Consider the following 23,571-nt stretch of genomic DNA (forward strand, 5'->3'; position numbering starts at 1 on the left):
ACCCCGGGGCCGGGTGCCCGGGTTGTTTCCAGGAGATCCCCGGGAGAAGAAGCAGAGCAGAGCGGTCTCCCGGAGGGGACGGGGCTGATCCCCCGGGGCAGCCGGGCTGAGCGGGGCCGGAGCGGGGCTCAGGCCGGGCACGCCTGCTGCTGGCACGAACACGCCGTGTGAGCGGACACCGAGCTCACGACGTCCTCGGATTTCTGGTCCAGCCGAAGCTGCCCGTCCAGGCTGAGAGCGGAATCTGGAGGAGAAAGGAGAGCGGGGCTGGTTTTCCATCGGGGTACTCCTGTGTTAGTGCGGTGCACTTCGTGCTTTCCACAGAACCCCGGTGACACAGCGTGGTGTGCACAGCTCGCCAGACTCACCGGCTGGAACGCAGTGGAAGCCCACGGACACGGAAACAGTCTGGGTTGCTGAGCAGCCTTTCACACAGCGAAGGACTGGCTCCACCGAGAAGCATTTTTCTGCTGCCTTCTCAAATGAAAGTGGCTTCTCACTTTTGACAAGTTTGTGCTGCAGTTTACAAGCTACAAGACATTGAACCCTCTTAAAGCATGCACAGAGTTTAGATAAATAGCTTTCAGTACTTAATTTGTAGAACTGGCAAACACCAAGACCAATGGATGAACAGTGTGACATAGCTAGATGAAGCTAATCGGGTTGAAGTGAATCAATTTTTTGTCAAAGGCTCAGGCTGTGAGAAAATGAGGCACGTGGAGCACAGTTGCAAGGACAGAGATGGGATCTAGGTGGGACACTGATGTCCAAATCCGAAAAGATACACATGAAAACCTCAGTCAGCTGACACTCAACTTTACTTGAACTCAGACAGCACTTCATTTTGGGGCAACAGTGGCTCCTAGGCATATCCTCTTCTGTACTGTGAGCAGCATCACACCTGCCTTGCCATGGGCAAGAAGCTTAGTCCTTAAGTCTGTGATCCAGCCACCCCGGGGAAGCTTGATCTAAGAAAACATTACAGAAAGGCCAACACATGCCCAGAGGGTTGTGTTCCACACAAAATGTGTAGTGCACCCTAATGTAACCAACACATTCATGTTTTTATGTAGAGCCTGGATGGCAAGAACAACTAGTCATTCCCAGGCTGAAGTTTTCAGTGTGTTAATCTTCAGCCTGAGGAAATTGAAACAAGTTTTTCCCACCTCAAATGCCCACTAGTTTGATAGTAGGGCGAGATATGATTTTTTAAATCTAAACTAAAAGCCTGGAAATAACAGAATGAAAATAAAGAATGAAACTATTAAAGATGACATAAAAATTACTTTTGTCAACAGTCAAACTTCCTCCTTTTCATACTAAGTTATCGACTTAGAGAGTTTTAAGTTGAGCACACAAACTCCAAGTAACTACACAGTGCATAAGATGTTGATATAAAAACCCAACAAAACTAGAACTTGCAGTGAACTACCAAACTCAGGAAAAACGGATTTTATTTTTCTTCTTTTTGTCTGAGGCCACTAATCACAAAAATAGCAAAAAATGAGATGACTGTGCTACAATTAATATAAACCAACTATTCATGTGATTGATTAGTTAATTAGTTGAAGGCAATTATATTAGTATATGTTGGAATCTTAGTACCTCCAGTACAGGGGTCTTCTGAGATGATCCAAGAGTGACCAAAACTCACAGCATCTTTAGCTAAATATCCACTGGGTGTTTGATATTCTCTTTCTATCTCAGCATCATATTTTCCACAAATACCACATGTTTTTCCAGCCATCCAGAAAGCAACTTGAATCTTTGTGGAAATACAGAAAAGTTGCATGTAAATGCTTTTCTTCTAAAACTAAACCCACTGAAAGTAACTTAAAAATTACCTCAAGTCTATGCCCATCATAGTATATTTTATCTATGCCATAATCTGGGGCTTTTAGTGTCAGTCCTTTCTTTTCACTGCCGATCAGCATGCTTGCAGCTGCAATAGAAAAGAAAAATGTGATCTTTTCTAAAATGAAGTTACTGTTTTAGGATCCACCCTGAACCCTTTGTTAATTTCCTGGGGACATAATGCACACTTTACAGAATCCCAAAAGAGATGGTGGGAAGTAAAAAGACTACTGCTTCCTGCTCTGGGAAAAGCTGAAGCCACTCACAGGGGTGGCTGTGACAGGGACCATCTAAATTCTCATTCTGTGGGTCTCTGGAATCAGCAAAACATCCCCCAGGCCTGCATTTTTGGTCTATGCAAAGATGCACAGGACCAGCATCTCTTTCTTTGCTCATCTTTCTTGCCACCCACAAGAAAAGCTTGCATGGGGGTATGTTAAAATCTCCTAACTCTTTCTCAAATTAGGATGATCTTTATCTTGTGAGGTGTCTGCAGGATCATGCCCTCTCCTTCTTCAAAAGATCAGAAAAGATTAAACAAAATCTAAAGATGAGTCTCTTACCAGTATTAGATGTGTATGGAAGATCTTTTGGGGCTTGGACACCATTAATCTTCAACTGGATGAGTCCATTGGAAACATACATGTCAATCTCACTTTAAATAAAGGAAATTAGTGTAAACAAATGTTTCTTCTCCTTTGCCCTACTCAGCTTATAATTTCCTGTTCTGGCAGAACCATCACTGCAGGGTGCTCATATCATCCTGGCATGAATCACCTTCTACCCTTTAGGGGGAAGGCTGAGGGGGCCCAGGTCAGTGTGCCAGCAGGAGGGCTCCCAGTGCACCTTCCCCTGGCTGTACCCATCCCTGAGTGGCTGCTATGGCCAGGGCTCAGGCAGGGAGACACCAGCTACAGGAGCCTTGCTGCAGAACAACCTAATTGCTATTACCTTCACATAAATGGAAGTTGCTTTACATTTCAAAGGAAGATTGGGTTCCCTAGGGCAGTTCTCTTACAGCCTGAACAGGGTGTGTATTGTAGTATTTTCTTCAGAGCAGTATTTGCTCTAACAGAAGAAATATGAAGCTCAAGCACATCAAAAGCACATCCATACAATTGCATGAAACAATCAGGAATGATTCAGTGTTGAGGAATGTCTTTATCTACAAAAGATACCGTCTATAAAACAGGCATCCTTGTGTTCTTTCACAAAACAGGTGCAGGGAATACTGGATTCCCTCTGTTTCTCTAACACTATGGCACAGTTAGGCACACATTTTTCAGAAATAAATAATTACTTGTAATGAAACCTTACGGATCAAAGTCTATTTATGTTCTTTGAAGAACACTCACTACAATGATTTTAGTATGCATAATCCCATACAATCTAGGGGTGATTGCTCCAGGCTGAAACAAAGTGTATTTTAAATGAATTTCAAATAGATTAGAACATTATGTACCAACTGAGAGATGTCCTAAGAGAGTGCCTCTAATCTGGGATAAGTAATGCCCTTTTTAGCTATGTCCACTTCTCAACAACCCTGCTGTAATGACTGTGGGTTCTAATTTGTTCTAATTATTAGCTTAGTGTAGAAGGCCAGACTAATGATTACAGTAGCTCCTTCTGGATTTATAGTTTATGTGTCTGCCTAATCACTAAGTACTGAAATGAGATGCTTAAGTTCTAACAAATTAATGAAGAATTTGTAGCAGTAAAGTCTTGAGATTACTGTGAACCTAAGATATATTTCAGAAGCACTTTTAAAAGACAAAGTCCCAAATTCCAGTGACACTCCTAGTTATCTTTCCATTGACATCAGTACTTTCTGCCTGAGTCTAATGCTAGTGCCAGTCTGCCCTGCCAATTTGATCTTCATTTATAGCATATTCAGCTTGGCATCTATTTTTTATTAAGTTTTTAATTACTTACTGGCTGGCGATTCTGACATTTACTGCTGTAAGGTCAGCAGACTCTTCAAGTCTTTTCACCATCACCAGGAATTTAAGCTCTGGACTACAGTCCTGCACCAAGACATGGGAGCAATTTACAGGCATTGAATAGTTAAATACAACACCGTTGAAGGTTGTGATCTTATTTTGGAAAGCTGTACAATGACCTGAAAAAAAAAAAAACAGTAAAAAGTAAGCATTTTATAATTTATATGAGACAGCTATTTTATTCTAGTTTTGTAATTAAAGGAAAAAAAATCTTCTGGTTCTGCATGTTCTGATGTAGAAATGAATTAATTCTGTCAGATGAAATTTTATATTTGTAGTAATTCAAAAGTAAAACTTTGCCAGTCCCCAGGCAGCAGGACAACACCCCTGGGATTCAGGCATTGTGTGAGATGAATTGTGCTCACAGCTGATGCAACTCTTAGTTTGTGGCATTTGGCTTTTCTAACTTTGTTGCAGTCAAAAGAATTTCACAAGGGTTGATAAAAATTCACATATCATTCCACTAGGGAAAGTTTACTGAAATGCAGATACATTTATGGAGTCATAACCAGGGTTAGAAATAGAAGTTGGGAAGGAAAAAATATCACACTAACACTTTTCTCTTTTTCTCTGTAATGGCATTTTGTTGGAAATCTACCAGCTCTGATTAGAAATTATTTTGTAACAATTGTATTTAATACAGATTAGTTTTGGTGTTTATCTAAGAACTACCATTGAATCATAGAATGGCTTGGGTTAGAAGGAACCTTAAAGATCACTTAATTCCGATCCCCTTGCTATGGACAAAGAGACCTTATAAATATGCATGGATATTATCCCACTGATTCCAAGCAAAATGTGACTCCTTATTGCAGGATTACATAAAGCTTTTAATTTTAAAACTTACCCTAAGTAAGTATAATGTGATTAGCTGTTAATACAGAATTAATAAAACAATAATCCCTTCAAACTCCAAGTGCAGGATTTGAAATTAATGAATACACTTTTGGAGCTGTTTTAGCTTCAACATAACAGTGCTAATCAAGCAGAGCATCCCAAATCAGAGGTCACTTAGATGTTCCTCTCACAAATTTTGTATTGTATTTTCTTCACAAACAATTTTTGCAGTGAAGCTGAAATGGATGCATTTGGGAACGGGTATATCTGAAAGCATTATTTGGCATGGAACTGAATGTTTAATCTTCCTAGTATGTCTTCATTTCTTTACATCTTTGCAGCCTCACAGATTTTCATAGAGTTGCTTTGTTTCTATCTGACATCCAACTGATTTTTAAGTGAATAGATAAGTAAAAAAAAAAATTACATCAGAAGTGTAAATTATGTTTACAAAATTTACAGAGTCAATCAATGGCTGTGCAGATAGTTACTTGCTGACCTTTAAGACTTTCAATGAGTGAAAGTGTTGCTTGGGAAAAGACCTTCCAGCCAGAGGATGGTAATGCAGAGATGGCTGTACCCCGGTGTGAAGGGACTGGCAGGGGCAGACTGATGGCTGTGTCGTAAATTGTGAGCTGAAAATCAGGCAGGAAACAAACATGAATGGGAATGGAAATGCAAAGTACAATATAGAGATAAGGTAGCATTTTCTTCTAATTTTCCAAGAGAACTGTGCTGACTGAAATCTAAATTAGCATCTGGATTTCTGTCACAGTGAAAAAGAAATCAAGTCCTCTGCCTACAGCATGAAATAGTTGTACAGTGTGACACATCTGCAACCTGTGGAACAGCAGTGCTAGAAATGAATTTGGATAGTCACCAGTTTGCAGCTTTTTGGGTAGCTGTATATCACATCTGCTCTCAGGCTGAACAGTTTGCTCACCTGAGATGCATACCCTCTTTCTGCCTATGCATCAGGTGCTGCTGTTTGGCTGTCCCAACAGCCTGGTTTTATTGTCTTCCTGTCCTGAAAACAGGAAAACCTGTCATCTTTCTTAAGATTTTGGGAGGAGTGGGCTTTTTGATAAGTTATTTTTTAACTTGCTGTCAATCATGATGATTATTTTCTAACCTGTTTATTTCATATGCTTGTAAGCCTATGAAATAAGCATAGATGAGAAAGGCAAATACCTTGTAAGATATTTTCATACTAAAACCAACTGTATGAATATAATGTCTTCTGAAGGCAGCTTCTTTAGAGTTTTGATTGTTGGTTTTTTTTTTTTTTTAAATCAGCAGGTTAAAATACCCTTACTCATCCATTTCCTAGGTATTGACTGCTTCAGGATAAAAAATTGTGGAAATTGTTACCTCTGGCAACTTAAAGACAACATCACAGGTTCTTGGGGATGTCAATGCCAAAACCAAGGTTGCCTGGTGAGAGGGACTAAGCTGCTGCCTTTGGGAAAACCCAAGCAAATAGGCAGCTCCTGGAAGAAATGAGTAAAACCTGGGAAAAAAAAAAAAAAAAAAAAAAGAGAAAGTTATTAAAATGAACTGTCTTTGAAAGAAATTATTATTATTTGTTCACACTAAAATACCTCCATAAAGTAATATGCATATATGTTAGTATCAGGGCATGTTTTGCATCAGGGTTTGGTGATACATGATGTTGTATATTGAAGGAGAGGCAACAAATTTCTTTTTTTATTGGTATAAAAGATCTCAAGAGTCTGGATGGGAGAGTAATATGAGAAGAAAAGTGTGGCAAATTTGTTTTAAACATATTCAGACTTGAAAATAGGCATCAATTACATAAGCCACCAAATACTATTATGTTAAAAATGCTAAATTAGTATTTCACTTTAGTATGTCAGTCATGCAGTGGTAACTTTAGGCAAGGATCCTTTGCCCACTAAGACTGTCAACAACGGAGCTGATGGAGGGATCTCTATGAATGAGTTTCCAAACAAGCTTGGGGCTCAAATAGAGAAATACAGAAAATATTCCTTTATAAAAAGGCATAGGCTCAGAGCAGAAAAAAAAGGTAAGTTCTGTGGCTTTGCTCCAGGATAGTCAATTGGGTGGTTTAATCTCCTCTAATAAGAGCAGATAACAGGTTTGGGTAATTCAATCTAATGTAAAAAGTTACCTTCTTCAGGACACTTTTAATCAAATCACCTGTATGCCTTTAATGTGAAAACTTGTGTTGTAAGTGTATTTAGTTAACTGAGTTGCTGTACATGACTGTATTTTAGTAGCACTATGCCAAAAAAATAGGCTTCAATGTGGATCTATATGTTGTTGCAGGCAAGTGCATGGAGGGATAGAATGAATGAATGCAACAGATATTTCATTAAAAAGGAGACATGTGAATGGAACCCAGGATGTACAGTTTTCAGTTTTCTTACATTAAATGTCATAAAATATTTGTTATTTAATGTGCACAAGTTTTATGAGAAGTGTTTGTATCACCTACTTTAGAAGCCACAAGCAAGTGCCTGCATTAAGAAATTAGGTAAGAGACTGATTTCATCAGAGACCCATGATCAGGCTTCTGCTCTGAGCCTCCATGAATCAGGAACCATGACAAGAGCAATCTCCTAATTCAGGCACTTTAAATTACAAGTCTGCAATAGATTAGGTGAATCCCATCATCCCAAGTGGTTTTCTTGCATACAAAAATACAGTAATTACGTTTTGAGGGAATGAATACAGAGAAAGCAAACATTTGCAATCTGATTTTATAAAATCCTACTGATTGAAGGGATTTTTTCCAGCTTGGAAATTGCAGAACTGAACCTGCAATTACTTGGAGCACTGACATATATTTTTCAAAGACTAAAGTGAAATCTCACCATCTTGCAGTCGTTCGGATTATTGAAGGCACTTTCAGCCACTCCAGCTTCATCTGCATAGCTGGGTAAGCAGCAAATTGCCCTGTTGCAATCTGAGTAGCAATCTGGTAGTCCTGGCAATTTTTACCCCATTTAAGAGAACCCTAGTAAAGGGAAATAAATAATTTTTTACATAAAACATAGTAAGATCATTATGTTTCATTTATATTTGGGCCGATTGATATTTTCAACTTACTGATACTTTTCGGTAATTTATTACTGAAGCATCAGCACAGAGTTTCCATCTGCTTGGTCCTGTGATGCTTGAACCAAACATCTGTATTCTCCACCTCTTGGGCTGTGTGTCAGTGTACAGGACAAGCTGCAGTCCTGTTGGCTGCTTGTTTCTGTAGATGGCACAAAGAACTGCAGCCAGTATTGGTGGCTTTCTGTCTCCCAGGAATTCAGGCTTTGGTGAGTAGAGAGGAAATAGAGACCAGAGACACAAAGAAGGCATTAGAATTACCATAGTAAAACCACTGGCATGACCAGTGCAAGTAAGACTATGATGGGAATTTTTTTGTAATTTTTTTTTGTAATTTCAGTGCCTAATGAACAAAAGAGTGGCAGAGTCAACTCCTAAACTTTTACAGAAAGATACATAAGGAAAATATCCCTGAAACCAGTTTCTAATCCAGCAGGTCAGCACTTCTAAAGTGTTCTGATTTTTATAGTGAATTATTTAATGAGCAAGACAAATGTCATCATATACGGCAATACATTCTAGTTTCATTTAAAATGTAGCCTGTATTAAATGAATATTAAATTACAGTCAGTGATTATCCAATGTGCTCACCTTTATAAAATAAGGAACAGTTCAATTTTTTTCTATATACCTATTATGCTAAATCACTGAATTTTTCCTATCTGTTATAATTATACAAAAACTGGAAATGCAAAGTAAATGTTTGGGTTTCTTGCATATTGAGAGATTCACCTGAGACATGACTCCAGAGAAATCTTCATCACTAGCTGAGGAAGAGGAAGAGCTGATGCTGATGTTTAGGATTTCCCCTCCCGTGTCCTGCAAAAACAAAGAATCACCTTGAAGCAGGTGCCTACCACTGGAAGCTGTTGCAGAATTAGTTTATCATATTTTCACTCCCAGGGAACTAAGATCTAATTGCAGCAAAGACAGCAAGACTAGTTGTGCACACTGCTCCCAGTATATGCAGCAAATGTACCTGTTCATCCGCTGGCTTAAACAAAAGCTGGTAAACAGGTGGGTTTGCCTGTGAAAATAGATAGTATGTAAGACCCAAAAGAAAATAAAGAACTAGCTTTTGAAAAATGCATTAAAAATTTAAGTTCTGAGTATGAAAAAAAAAAAAGTGCAAAATTAAATTTTTTAAACATTTTATAGTGAAAAATTCTGAAATGTCAAAATTCTGGTCTGAAATGCTTCAGAGAACCAGGGTTCCTCTTTCTTTGGTCCACAGTCTATGAGCTCAATTTTCTGATGTACAAAAGCAGTCACTATAAGAAATATAAAGGGTCGAGACAGAGTGAATTACCTGTTGGTTGGAATATTCCCTGTCCCCACTACAGTGCCTGTCCCCAGAGTGGTCCTCTTGGCTGCTGCTGCTGCTGCTGCATGCTGTGCTGCCAGCAGAGCTCCCACTGCTGCTGCTGCTGCCATGCTCCTTCCCAGACTGCCTTCTTTCATCTTTCCTGTGGTGATCTCCAGGCTCTCTGCCATCAGCAGAGGAAGCAGCAGAAGAGGAGGATGAACTGGAGAGGTGGGGTATTCTGGGCTCTGCCCACAGGCCTGTGTCTTCAGTCTTGTACTCTCGGTTAATCCGTTTTGTGCGGCGCCGTGTCTTATTTGCAGCCTCCAAAAACAGTTGAAAGCATCATGAGTTTATAGCTTGTTCTGTTACATTTCCCTGGCTCTAAGACAAGATGCTCACCACAAGCTTCCAAGGAAATAGAATTCCTCCCAGCCCAGCTCCTTGCTTTCCCATGCCAGTTTTCCACAATGGAAACCCTTGGCTTCATTATAGGAAATATTTCCCTCCCTGATGTTCAAAGCCTCTTACCATGAACACCTCTTCAATGCCTAGAATCTTCTTCAGTTTAGCTTGAATGTCTTCATATGGAGCTGCCTCTCCCTCTTCCTTTGACCCCAAGCTTGATACCCCAATTATTTTTGAAGCTGCTTTGGGTCCTGCTTGAACCTCCAGCTGTATTTTGTCAATGTCAGCATCTGTATGGACTAAAGGCAAAAGCATTCCAGGGTTGTGCTGCTTGAGCATTACCTACAGCGATTGTCAGAAAAACTTGTTATTATGATTTTACCTGGCTTTAAAATTATTTTGGCTTCAAATTCTTCATATAATTCGTGCAGATAGGTATTTCTTAAAGAAGCAGAATTTCGTGATTTAAGGCTGAGACAAGTAGAACATCCCAAACTTTCAAATTTTTTACAGAACCTGTGTGCGTAAAATCTTCTTCCTGCACTGTTGTGATGTGTCCCTTCTGGACCTTGCTGGTATCCTTTGGATATCACATTAGGCATGCTGCTTTGCTGCATTAACAAAATAAGCAGATAAAGTCATTTTCCGTAAAAAAATAAAATTGTCCCAGCTCTTAAAATAATTCCTCCAGTTAATGAAGAGAATGATGACAGTCCTGATTAAAGAAGGAAGCAATGCTTAGAATTAGAGATCCAGGCACTGAAAGCAGTGGGGTTTTCTGCAAAATGCTCTGTGGAAGAGGACATCTCTCCTACCCACACTTTCTCAGGCAGTGCTTCACAAACACACTTCCTGTGAGAACCTGCAGGGCTCTTTGCAGGGGCAGTCCCTCTGCATCCATTTCAGACTTCTAGCCCTCCTGCTGGAAGCCAGTGCAGCCTTCCCACACCAGCCCCAGAAGCTGAAGAGCACATGACAGAATGTGGTCCTGCAATCCACTCAGGGTTATCTCAGGATTCGGGAAGAAAAATCTATATCCTGCCCAAGAACTGTATTTTTCACATTAGTTGATTCAGGAAAAAAAAAAAGATATATTGTACAAAGTATGTGAATTTCAGACACCTTCCTATGACTGTAAAGAAATAGGAAGACATGCTGTCAAAGCAGCCCTGCCTGCATGCAGTGAAGAAAGTGAGTGGACTGTGAAGGATCATGTCACAAACCCATTGCGTTTTAGGCTTGGTTTGGGAAGTATCAGGCTCCTGTTGAGTTTCACTGTTCCTGTGTTTGTGATCTGGTTGGCCAGCTCCCATGTCAGGGGTGCCCAGCCCTTCTGAGGAGCTCTCTGCTCTCTGCCTGTCTGCAGGACAGGTGGCAAGAGGTTTCATTACCTTCCAACTACCAGGTTTTGATGATCCTTCTGTTGACTCCTGGTCAGAGATACTTGGTATTTCTCCTTTGGGGAAAATCTGGGATTTCTTTTCAGAATCTACTTCTTCCATGTTCCTTGAAATAGCATACACTTCACTCCTGTGGAGGTGATAAATGGCACACAAATAACGCCTTCTGATTTCATTCTACCCATGTTTCCTGGTGCAAAAAAGACAGTACTAAGCTTTGTGTGACTGCTGAGGTATGGCAGCCCTTAACAAGTAGTTGTATACTTGTGATTCTATAACAAGGAACTCAAAATCAGTAACACAGAACGAGCAAAATGAAAAAAAGCTCTTCTGTACCTTGCAGCTGCGAGCTCAACCTCTTGATGGCAGGGAAGGGTTTCAATCTTCAAATTTTTTTCTTTCATATTTATCCTGGCATCAAATTTCATTGTAGTGTTGGCACTGAACTCTGCATGATATTCAAAACCACTCTGAAGGTACTGTGTGTTAATCCCCATCATTGCAATCATATGAAAATATGCTCTGAAAGAGTGGAAATAAAAGCAGGCATAATTATATATTAATATGCAAAAATTTACCTTCAAAATGCAAAAGTACATTTTCATGCTGTTCTTTTTATTATAAGACCCACTACTGATGGATGAAGAGATTTATCACAACAGGATAAGAAAAAAGCTAAGATGCCACTGGAAAACGTGGTTTGTCTGAAAAATAAAGCTAACATGGACCTTCTGACTGCATTGTCACTGGTATTGTCATTATCATTGCTTGAGGACAAGCTAACTCCAGAATCTCATAGCTTCAGATTCTGCCTATTTTTATAATATTATCACTACTATTATTATTAGCATCATTGTTACCATTGTCATTATTAGTACTGTTGCTTTTGCAGATCCAGAAGCATTTCCCTTTGCCCCCTGAAATCCTTCTGGTTTATGCCAGGTGATGATGCCATTCTATGCTGAAATTGTAAATAACTTGATATGTAAGATAATGTATTTTCACATATTAGTACGTTTAGTCACTGAGCGGGTACAAATGTAAGCATTTCTAGCAATGGCAGAACAGTACAGTATCCTGTGGGATACTATGCACATTGCTGGATTTGCAGCGTTGTAAAGCATCAGGGCATTGTGTTACTTTCTCACAACTTTGCTGCTCTAGATTAGCAGATTTGTCCAAAACCTGGGACAAGTAAGATCCTTGTATAGCTACACATAGCTATACATATCTCTGTCAGTTATAACTGACATATATCTGTGTCACCACATATCTATGTCAGATATAACTATAACTAAAAGTATAAATATTAATGCTTGTGTGTGTATGTGAATATGTATGTAATATTTACTTTGGCCTGATGTCAGCATGAATATCCGTCTTGGTTTCCCACAACTGTGAGGGTTTAAAATTGTCAGATACTGGTGGTGATACATTTACATCCACTGAAAAAGACAGAAATTATATGAACAGAGAAACAATAAATTCTGGGGATAAAATACTTTCAATAAGCATAGTATTTAAGGCAAGGGCAGTGCTTTTACATTTTGAAATAATTTATGTGTTTTTTTATTTGAAGGTTGCTAATACCAAACCAGAGCTACACAAATATGTCTCAGGTGAAATATCCTAATTACTTCTCAAAAGCTTTGGAGGCAGCTGGTCACTAAGGTTTTGACATTACTGGGGTATTTTTCAAGATTATAGAAGGATTTAGTTTGAGCAGAGGGATTGGACCCACAGTTACGTGGGGAAGCCGCTCATTTTGCCTTCCCAGGCTCACCATCCGCCGCAGCCTGGGCCACCACGGCCCCGCACAGCCCGAGCTCCAGCGGCAGGCCAGCGATGGTGGGGACGATGTGCCGCATCTCACCCACCAGCACTGGCAGGGTCCATTGCCCTGAAATGCCTCTCTGGACCTCCTCCACCACTTTTTTCACCACTGGCTGCCAGTCTGATGATCCAGTTAGACTCTGGAAACAGAGAAATAGGTTAGGTAAGAGGAGACACGGAAGTGAAATAATTCAGAATTGCAGACAAAAAGTCAGCAGCCTTGTCAGTACCATCATCATCTGTTGAATGGCATCTTTGTCAATGTCAACAAAGGCAATCTCTTGACCGAATACTTTGATGTAAGCAGACACCAGGGGGTCTTCAGGTGGCAGTTCTTTCCATCCCAGAAGCTGTGGTGTTTAGGAGAGATGGGGAGAAAGGGAAGAAGCAGAAAATATCACTTAAAGTGGAGCAATGTATTAACAAAGAGTAGATCCCATCTGAAGGATGAGAACTGTGGCTTCTTAGCCAAAAACCCCAATGGACATATTACAGGTCTGAACCAATGTGGCCTTTCTTAATTGCATAGCTGATTTGAGAAAGAGTTTCCCCATGTAAGGATGAGGTAAGTGCAAGGTAATTTCTGCTGCTGTAAGTAGTAGGTGACACCCAAGGAGTCATGAAGGAAAGACCTTATTCAATTATCATTTTAAAAGAGAAGAACAACCACTTAGTGTGTTCTAACATACACTTTAAAACATTTTGGCTCCCAGCAGCAGCCTCATCTTTTGTACTATACAATAAGAGCTAGCACATGTTGAGTGAAAAGGTGGCACCTGTTGAGAGAGTAAGTACAATGTAAGTACAGCTTTCCATGACTGAACGGGATGACGGACTCCTTTCTTCCAGAAACATCAAAGGCATGGCTCAGTGGGTGGGTGATGCAACCCTGGTGCTGTGAGGAGCTGTCTGATGCAGACAGGTCAGAAAGGTGCCCAGACATACCGATTTACCCAGCTCCTTCAGGGTCTTGTACGTGTCATACTCAGCGAAGGGAATGTTCTGCTTCCTTATGAGCTTGGTGAGGCCTTGTGACCGGAAAGCCACCTGTAGGAAAGAGTCAGGCAGCACAGCCCAAGTACAAGAGAGAGCTTGTACCTGGGACTAACTCACTGAGGCCACATGAAATACTTGTTTCATGAAGCCATTGCATTATAAGGACATGTGTACCTGGTAGATGGCTGCAGGCTATGGCCGCAGATGCTGAGGACATGCTGAGCCAGCCAGCCTTCAATTAGTCAGCAGGGATAATTTTAGGGTAGGGCAGAGCTCAGCCCAGGCTGCAAAGCTTGCTCAAGAGTTGTGTGAATTCCTGCATGCTGTTACATGGAGCTTTGTGCTGCCCTGGCTGTACTGCTGGCTGAAATTTAATTTCCGTGTACTTATGCAAAATACCCTGGATCCCACATGACTTTAGGTGGGCAGATGGATGTTCTGCTGTGTAAGCTTTCCTCCTCTCCTAGACTTACATGCCTATACTGGATGTGTTCATTGATGAATGTATGTGTCAAGAAGCCCAAATAAAAGAAGTAAAATCATAATCATTATCTAAATTTTCCCTTCCACGTCCGCCCTCACAGCCAGAAATGGAGTTAAACACTACATCACAGTCCAAAAGCTGGCTGCCTTAATGCAATACTTACCTCGATAATATCCATTGCAGTGTTTGCATAATAGCCTCTTACTTTTGTGATTATGTCAGATGGAAACATGGTGCTGGGACTGTTCATTAGATAGACCCTCCAAATGGCACCAGCCTGATACTGGACTGTCACAGGAATAAAAACAGCAGGAATTAGGGTCTCCAAGGTGTGTGGTGCACATAAACCACCTCAGCTTACTTGCTGAGGGGTCAAGATCACAAGGGGTTCTGTCAGGGTTCAGTCCCATAGGTTCTCAAGCTTGCAGCCTCAAGAGGAGGACTTTATTCTAGGCCAAAGTCAACACAACCCCAGGGACTGAAGAAGGAGGCCTAGATCCATCTGCAAGCACCACTTTCCCCAGCAGATACCAGAGATTTGGATTTGGAAGAGTCTCAGGAAATTTTGCATGTTAGGAAGTTCTTCTGCTTTTTCTATTTCAAGAGTGCACTAAATTCACAGCTCATTATTGGATTTTGGATGAAAATCACAGAACATAATAGAGGCATTTGGCTACCTAAGCTGAGGAAGTGCACAGGGCAGCTCTACTCACAGGAATAGTCGCTGATCTGAATGACCTTGCTGTAGCGATAGCTCAGCCTGTCAAGTCTGGGGCCCAGGAGTTTAATGGCAATGTTGCAAGCAGCAGATCTGAGTAATAGAATTAAAATCATATGAAGACAGTCGACTGTGACCAAATTCTTAGAAAACTGCACGGAAAAAAAATCTCAGTTTTCTACTAAAAATATACTTCTTCCTCTACTTACAGCTTATGGAGCTGTGGGATCCTGCCTGCTGCCAAAGTCTTCATGTGTGAATATGCAAAACTGGCTACTTGCAGGCTGGGCTCTGTCAGCAGCGAGGTGGCCAGAGCTGTTACTGTTGGAAGAGCAGGCTTGGTTTCGAAGAGAACGACACAAGCCACCATTCGGACGTTGGGAGCAAGCGTGCTGTCCATAAACACCTGGAGGGTGAGCTCCCTTACCTGCAGGAGGGAGAGAGAACCTCTGAGAGGCTCATAACTTCCTGGTGAGCAGTGCTTCCAGAGCAGTGCACATGTGCTCTGCAGTGGATGAAGAACAGAACCCTAAACAAGAGATGTGGCCATGGGAGCTGTCACTGAAAATGAAGATATTGCTGGGTGCACAGTGAGCAGGGCTGGGAGAAACAGCCATTAGGCTGAGCATTACAGGGACTAAAGCACTCTTTCCCAGGATATCAGCAAGGATGGGATGATGTCAGGAGTTTGCAGCATGGGCAAGAGGAAGACCAGTAACTGAGAAGCCTGTCCAGAGCTGCTAACATTACCTGATGGCTTTGTTATTCCTGAATCACTAAGCAAACCCAATCCATACCCTTTAAGACATTTGTTTAAATAATAATTGCAGTTACTTTTGCAGGGTCTTTTCTTGCAATTTTCCTTAAAGCCAACACAGCATCAACATGAATTCTGTTTGGTAATGAAGCTGCAGCTGCAGAAAACGTTGGCAAAAACTTCAGGATGCGTTTGATACTGGCTGGCTCTCCTGCATTGCCCATGGCTTTCAGGGCCAAGGACATGTCTTTGGCATCACCTTTGCTGGTGGCTTCAGAAGCAAGGTCGTGGAGTGGCTGAAAGGAAGCAGACACTGTTAATCTCACCAGGTAATGATAAATGATCTTGTAGTAGTGCATAAAAATGTGCACTGCCCTAGCAAGCAAAACAATTACTGCTGCAAATCCCTGAACTGAGCTCTTCAGACTTTTGTCCCATCATTATCAGGATGCCTAACATGGACCATACAAATAAACTTGGTTTTCTCCTTGCACAGTGTTGTAGTTGATTTTGAATTGTGCCTGAGCCTGAGTGTAGGAGACAATCCCATGTGGGTGCCTGCACCAAAGAGTCTGTTGCAAGTCCAAAGGCAGTGCTGAGCTGATGGCAAGCTGATGCTGAGCTGATGGCAAGCTGATGCTGAGCTGATGGCAAGCTGATGCCACCCCTGCCAAATTGCACTTGCATTTTTCACTTGCTACAATAATTTCAAGTTTACTTGAACAGTTCTGCAGTTCTGAGAAGCGGAATTACCATTCTGGTGGCCTGGCTTTATTTCACTTTATTTTGGAAGATTTAAACACATGTCAAACACAGCAAGGCTTTCTCAGTGCTGTGGTCCTGCTGAGCAAGGAGCTGGGGGTGCACAGGCCAAGAACAATGTCCTGAATTTTTCTGCAATTGTGTAGCAGGGCTTCCTTGGAAGCCCTAACCTATGGCATACCTAGGGCTTTGCTTATATTCACACTTTACTGTCTTTTTAAGTAAACTCTACCTCATGTCAAAGTAGAATCATAGAATCATAATTATTTTGCTTTAATCCGAGTTTTGTCAGAACTTAACTCAGTTTCAGGCTGGTTACAGGATCCATTATCCCAATGGGCTTCTAGTATTACATTTGAAATTCTGAACTCTTCCAGCCTGATCTTTCAAAGGCATCAGCTCAGTGTTTCATTCTGTCTTTGCATCGCTGAGTGGGGCATGCAAATAGTGATACCTAATTGCCAGCATTGTGAGAGCTAAATTAAAGGTACTTTTAAATTTTTTTCACCTTTTTTGAGTAAGAAATGAGAGTCACATACCTGAAGAAGTTCATTTGGACACAGTAAAGCGTGAGCACAGTATTTATTCACCATGCTACCATATCCTAGGTAAACAATCATCCTATGCATCAGTACCTTCTGGATTTCGGGGCAGGTCAGAAAACTCTGCAGAAGGGAGAAGTATCATTTTTTACTGTTTCTAGTAATTAGAGCTGTATTTATCAATAAATCCATGTGAGAAACATATAAAATTGATTTGTGCTGTTTCTAAATAATTTCAGGAATTAAATAAAATGCTATACATTCAGCTACAAGAAAATTAAGTAGATTTGCCCCAGTTATGCTGTATGCTCTTTAGATGCTGATTACATATTATTTTCTTGAGTTTGTCTTTTTTCTTTTTAACTTCTGATTTGGCAAAAAGAATCAACAGCAGTTTTCTTATAGTTTGTGGGGTTTAATACAAAATAGAATTACAAACTTTTGGCAACAAGTGTTTGGGAATATTTTCTGAAATATTTTCCATTTTTGTTAATACATTGCATTTTACAAGTTTAGATGGAAATATGTTGTACCTTTCACTTATAATCCTATGAATTCACCTTTAAAAAGGAGTGAGAGGGAAAACAAAAGGATGAATGATCTGTACTCACTGAGGCAATTTCCAGGGTCTTTTTGTTTGGTGTAACAAAATGGAAGGCGAGAGGGAGAGTCACTGCTGCTTCCCAGATGTTCAGCTTCTTGTCATGGATTGTTTGCTTCAGGAATCTGAACGTGTCAGTAGCTCCAGCAGCACAGATGGCACTCAGGAACCAGGGCCTGCCAGGAAAAGGAGCACTCATCATCCTCACTGCCCAGCGTGCCTCTGGTCAGAATCCCTGGCTGAAGGGCACAGTTACCTGTAAGGGAGTTCATTGACAAATTGCAGCCACAAAGACTCGATTTGATCAAGGGTTGCTACACGAAAAAGCTGGATCATTTGTAAGAACTTGGCTGAAGCTTCTTTGGTGGCTCCTTTCTCGTTATTCTGAACTAATTGCCGCAGCGTCTCTGTTAACTGGGGGAAAAACAGACAGCTGGAAAGATCCACATCTAAAGTAATTATGTGATGACCTGTTAACCTTATAAATAGTGAAAGTGGGTGAAAGTAAGCCTCTAATACCTGTAAATCTGGATTTTTTATCCTTAATAGAGGAATTGGCATCTGGAGCAGCTCTCCTGAGAAATGGTAACGAAGACTCCCCTGTTTTTGCAGCTGAACCGTTGGTTCACTGAGAGGAGGCCTTTTAGTGCCGACCAAGGACAGCTCTTGTCTTCAAGGGAAAGAGGGAGATGCATCAGTAGACAGTAAGCACACTGTGCATGGAGGGCTTGCACAGCATTGGAGCAGACTGAGGGCTACCCAGCAGGACTGCAAAAGGAGGGGCACTTCTCTGTTCATCCATGGCTCAGGATTATCTGGAAAAGCCATATGACTGCAAAAGCCTTCGTGAGAGCTTGCTAAAGTCTCTGAGAGGTTGGACAGATGTTTTGGGTGGCCTAAACAGTAGGGCACAGGTCAGCTGAAACACCCTGGGCAACCTGGGCTGGGCATTCCAGGAGCTGTACGGTGTTTTGGCCCTTGGCAGCCACAGACCAGAGGCTTTTGTTATCTCACAAGTCAACAGTAAACATATAACCAGTTTTAAGCATCTCCTCCTGGCTGCAATAATGCAAGGACATGCCCAGTGCCTACCTTGCCTCCACGACTGCTGCCCCGTTGGGTTCATTGAAAGGAGAGATCTGGTACACCTGGTCCGACATAGCGGACGTCAACGATGCCCCGCTGTCATCATATCTGATCTTGTAGGTGAATGTCACCGTGCCCTTAATGTTTCTGGCCTTCTAGAAGTGCAAAGAGACCACTCAGAAACAAGAACGGGCTGGTCAGCCCAGAGGAGCCAAAGCCCCACGAGCAGCCGTGCAAGCAGGGCAGTGGTGGCTCCTGCCCTCGTACCAGGGCACAGGTGGGGCAGGGCCGCACGTAGGCCATTCCCAGGTTCCTCACTGCTTTGTCCTGGCAGTCTGTCAGGTCCTTGCTTTTGGAAACTGTGGCACGTTTATTCGTGCTGTCGTCCTGGATAACGTATCTGGTTTGACAGATGCCTTCAATCCCAGCCTGCAAGTATGGGTTAAACACAGTGAATGCTCACTTGAACAGCAATAAAAAGGTCAAAGAAAATGGTCTGAGAAATATAACTTACTCTTTAATTTGAAATGAGACAAAAAGCAAAATCAGAATAGAACAACAAACCTCCTGTAGCTCATAGACGTTTTGTGTCTTTTTGATGGTTATCTGCAGCATGTTCAGAACCCCTCTCACTAGGTTAGTGCACAGAACAGGACAGTCCACAGGGGCAAAAATACTCCCAACCCTTCCTTCAGTGTATTCAAACTTAAAGGGCTGGCTGAGACAGGCAGCAATGGTTTCTGAGAGCCTCGAAGACGGAGTGAAGGAGTCAGTGGGCCAGAAGCCATTGTGTTCCTCCAGCTTTGGTGATCGAATCTGTGAGCAAAAATAGGAAAACAATCATACTGTTCACCATCAGATTGAAATAGTGCTAAAATACAGAAACTGGACACTCCTCTTCCATGGCAAGACAAAAGTCACTTGTCTAACATTGCAGGAAACAATTTCCAATTTGAATTCCTGTGCTCAGACTAGGGAGCATCCTTGAAAGTGCAAACTTCCATGAAGGATTTCTGCCAGAAAAATAAGATTGTGTGAGCAGAATTCAAAAGTTCAGCAAGTCTGATTAAGTTTGTAGGCTGAGTGAAACACCAGCTACCAACAATCAGTACAGACAGGATACTCACTCCTTTCCCACAGATGACAAGTGAGATCTCCCTTCAGTCTGCAAGGCAGCCAAGCCATTATTGCCCAAGCTGCCTGCCTGAGCACACAGGGACTGTTCTGGCTGCTGCTCCAGGTCCAGCACGTCCCCAAGCACCAAAGGCACGGCACAGCTGATGAGGGAGCAGAGGTGACCGCAGGAGCTCACACCTTTGCAAGTGGCTGACACCCCTGTGAGCTCCTCTGGCTGTAAAGCCTGTGCACAAGTCCTTGACTGCTACCTAGTGGGAAGTGTGTGCCTGCAAGCCCAGACCCATCCAGTCCCTCACACACACACACCTCCCACCCTTGTGCATTAAAGTACATGTTCCTGCAGAGGGAAAAGGTGTGGGCTCAGTGCTCTGTTTTATTTTAGGCATTTATAATCGATGCTGCAAGGGTGGCTTGTCTCTTGTCACATTTTCTCAAATTAAATCCTACTCAAGGCTCTTGTCTCAACTCCAGTGAGGTTACACAGAGCCTGCAATTGCAGCCCTGAGTAAAGTTTGACAATAGGTATTCCTTCACACTGTTTCACTAATATATGTGCAGGATTACAGACTGAGAAAACTCCTAGGTGAGTGCTAAGAGCAGCTCCTACAGCTTTTTCTCCATGTGCTGTCTTCTCAGTCCCTAGTCTGTGGCCTTTTGTGCCATGCCAGTATTTTAAACTGTTTGCTTTAGTCCTTTTGATGAATAACAATGCTTCTAGATCTGATATTATGATAAACACAGGCATTACCATTAGAATTCTTCACATTTGAATTAATGCCTATGTGAAGAATATCAAAAGGGGGATAATGGAGACAGTTGGGTCTTTCTCATGTGATATCTGAATTCCTGTGCTGAGCTTTTTTAGGCAATGGACCAGGTTAAAAAACATGGACATTTCATTCTAGAATGCTCATGTTCATACCCAAGCTTAGTGCTGCCTTAGTAAAATTATGTTAAGGACATTTCTTTAAAGCAGCTGCCAGCCATAATTTGTATGGAGGTGAACCTAAGGTAGCTTTAGTCAGAGGGCTCAGACACTGATGGCAGCTGAGTGGAGCAGCTCCAGCTTCTTCCTGCAGAGGAGCAGGCTGTGAGCATCTCTGTAGGTCCCTGCCAGTAACCAAAGCATTCTGGATGCAGCTGCAGACCCTTCAGCAGTGCCCCCAGCTCTCCCCACCATAACCTGGTGTGCAGGGTGCAGAGCTCAGTGCCCATGTCCACACCTCTGTCCCTGCTGGGGAATCATCACTGCCTGAGGGAAACTGCTGCGGCTTGGAGGGCCATCTCAGCAGTGGGTAGGGCCCATGGCTTTTGTGAGAGCTCCACATCTTTTTGTCACTTATTCTGCCAGCCTGGAGGTATGAAGGAAGCATCTTTAGCTGCATGACCTCAGTGGGTGGGAGGGCTCCTGTGGCCATGCTGATTTACCTGCAGAAGGTGCTCACTGAGGGACACACGGCTGATCTCCACCTTGCTGGCCAACCTCAGCCCTGCCGTGGCCAGGCTCCTGTCAGGGAGCCCATGCATAATGATGCTCTCATAGCTGTACAAGTAGGTCTTGCCCATGTGAAAAACAGGCTCTGTTAGGGAAAAAATATAACAGAAACACTTCCATGACTGTTGTGATGTTACTTGAACCAGCCCAGCAAAGAAAGGTGAAGCTGCCACTGCCACAAAACAGGTGCAAGCAGTGAGCAAGGCAAGGCTGTAAGGGAAGGCAGCAAGGGAGCTGCTGCCTGCAGGGGAGCCACTTACCAAGGTCCTGCTTCTGGCCCTCTGTGAGGAAGGAAAGAGAAGTGTTAATGAAAAAAACATTTCTGTAGATCCTTTAATGTATTATTCATTAAGTCAGCATGCTAATGGTTGGCAAACCACCATTAATGGGGCTCATCCCACACCCCCAGGACACCAAGCCCATGCCAGCCCTGCTCACTAGCTGCTGCTTGCTTGGCTTTTCTCTGCTGCTGAACTTAGCACAGAAATCTAACAGCTTACAGCTGAAGCTACTAAAGGGCTTCAGCAAATGAAGTTGTAAATATCCCTGAAAAGCCCCAAGGAGATGCAATTTGCTCAGGATCACAGTGGCTGTCACAGCTCAGCAGTGATGGTAAAACTTCTACTTACCCACGAGGGCGAGCACCAGGGCCAGGATGAGTCCCTTCATGCTAAAAGTGACTGAAGTACACAGGGGAAACCTGTGGCTTTTATAGAAGAATTATTAACAGGCACAGTGAATTTTGTTGAATTATCAACTTCTTATCAACCACCCAACAAACCCTGTGAGGGAGAGGGGGTTGGGGTCAGGACAATGGATATATTTGCTGAACCAAAACCATCACAGGTTCTGTTGTTCTCACTTCACCAACTGAATGTCTTGAAAGTAGCTTTAGAAACAACTACCTAAAAGTATTAAAACGTAGTTAAAGCCAAAATTTATTGTTATCCAAGCAAAACTACTAATTATCCTTACTCCCTGAGAGCACCTGGTGCTATTGCAGTCTGTGCTGACTCTGTCTGGGTTGTCCTGACCTGACCATAAGATACACAGCTTATCTAAGTGATAGTGCCCCAGCAGGATTGTGCAAAACCCCGGGCAGCTCTTCTGTGACACCGTGCCCAACCCTGCCCTGCTGTGAGTGGGACAGGCTGTCAGCACAGAGCTGCTCTCTGGGGACAGGGACTTCACCCAGTGACACAAACCTCCTGTCATTGTCACGAGGGCCATGGCTAAATGCTGCTGACGTGCACGCTTCCCTCACCCGCCAGCCCCTTCCACTGGTGTGTTTAGCCACAGAGAGGTGTTGGTGGGAGTTGCCTGGCAAGGGGGACAGGGTGAGGCTGACAGGTGTTACAGATCAAACCTCTTGGTTTAACAAAGGTGGACAACGTGCAGGCCACCCCAACTCTTCACATCCCACAACAAGGGAACATCCTCACCCCATGGTGGAGCCCCCTTCTCTCATCAGCACGCATTTTCCCTGTCCCTTTGTAGCCAAACCCACAGATCTCTCCTGCTGCTCTGGGCTCCAGGTTTGGCTTTGTTCCCAAGCCCACCAGTTCCCTGCAGTCAGGTCATGGAGGGCTCCATTAGGAATCAGCACAGGGAGGGCTAAGGCAGCCCAGGGCTGGAGGGCTCACCTTGGCACTGTGTGGCCACTGCTTCCTCACCAACCTTCTCCTCTGTGGCTGGGAACAAAGCTGCTGCTGCCCAGCTCACTGTGGGAAGGGGCTGGATTCATTTTCTCATCCACAGACCAGCGGCTCCTATCCAAGACAGCTTAGTTTTTGTAATGTTCTTTAGCTGATGGGGTTTTATAATTAGCCCTTGGGATATAATTTATAATGTCTGACAAACAGTGGATTTTCTTCCTAGATCAAAGACTGCATCTGTAGGGAAAAAAAAAAAAAAGAAATTTGAAGCATGACAAATCCCTCACCGTGTTTTTACTGACTCTGTATTCAGGTCCTGATTTTTTTAACCCCTTCCCTTGTAAAACTGGCAGCACATGATAGAAAGCCAAGCTATTCACTGGAGAGTTTTGTCATGTCTTTGGAGATTTGGTAAATGTACTTAAAGATTTGAGTATACAGCTACTGGCCACTGGTACTCAAGGCTCAAAAGCTATTATGGCATAGCTATAGCAGCTGCACAGGTTTGGGTTTAAAAAAAAAAAAAATCCTGCAGGCAGCAAGGACTTAATGTTAGTGGCAGTACAAGTAGAAAGCTGCTGTGATGGAAATATTAAATGCA

At 42.5% G+C, this 23,571-nt stretch overlaps 1 protein-coding gene across 1 annotated transcript; it reads right to left on the reverse strand.

The window, feature by feature from the left end:
• Positions 1-69: 69 nt before the first annotated feature.
• Positions 70-21,987, reverse strand: LOC136560204 (vitellogenin-2-like). The gene is made up of 35 exons (XM_066555911.1): positions 21,945-21,987; positions 21,576-21,596; positions 21,249-21,400; positions 19,248-19,499; positions 18,951-19,112; positions 18,690-18,838; positions 18,117-18,267; positions 17,854-18,011; positions 17,608-17,773; positions 16,994-17,119; positions 15,770-15,988; positions 15,145-15,362; positions 14,931-15,028; positions 14,381-14,505; positions 13,683-13,784; positions 12,968-13,087; positions 12,688-12,877; positions 12,256-12,349; positions 11,241-11,426; positions 10,896-11,034; positions 9,887-10,115; positions 9,628-9,803; positions 9,103-9,420; positions 8,773-8,820; positions 8,526-8,612; positions 7,785-7,997; positions 7,550-7,692; positions 6,063-6,201; positions 5,191-5,326; positions 3,787-3,973; positions 2,418-2,509; positions 1,845-1,942; positions 1,606-1,765; positions 369-530; positions 70-244 (listed from the first exon to the last, which is right to left on the reverse strand). Exons 1-35 carry the CDS (start codon positions 21,982-21,984, stop codon positions 129-131), a joined length of 5,172 nt encoding a protein of 1,723 aa, XP_066412008.1. The 5' UTR covers positions 21,985-21,987; the 3' UTR covers positions 70-128.
• Positions 21,988-23,571: the final 1,584 nt, after the last annotated feature.

Source organism: Molothrus aeneus, chromosome 9 (assembly GCF_037042795.1).
Source record: "Molothrus aeneus isolate 106 chromosome 9, BPBGC_Maene_1.0, whole genome shotgun sequence".
Taxonomy (NCBI): domain Eukaryota; kingdom Metazoa; phylum Chordata; class Aves; order Passeriformes; family Icteridae; genus Molothrus; species Molothrus aeneus.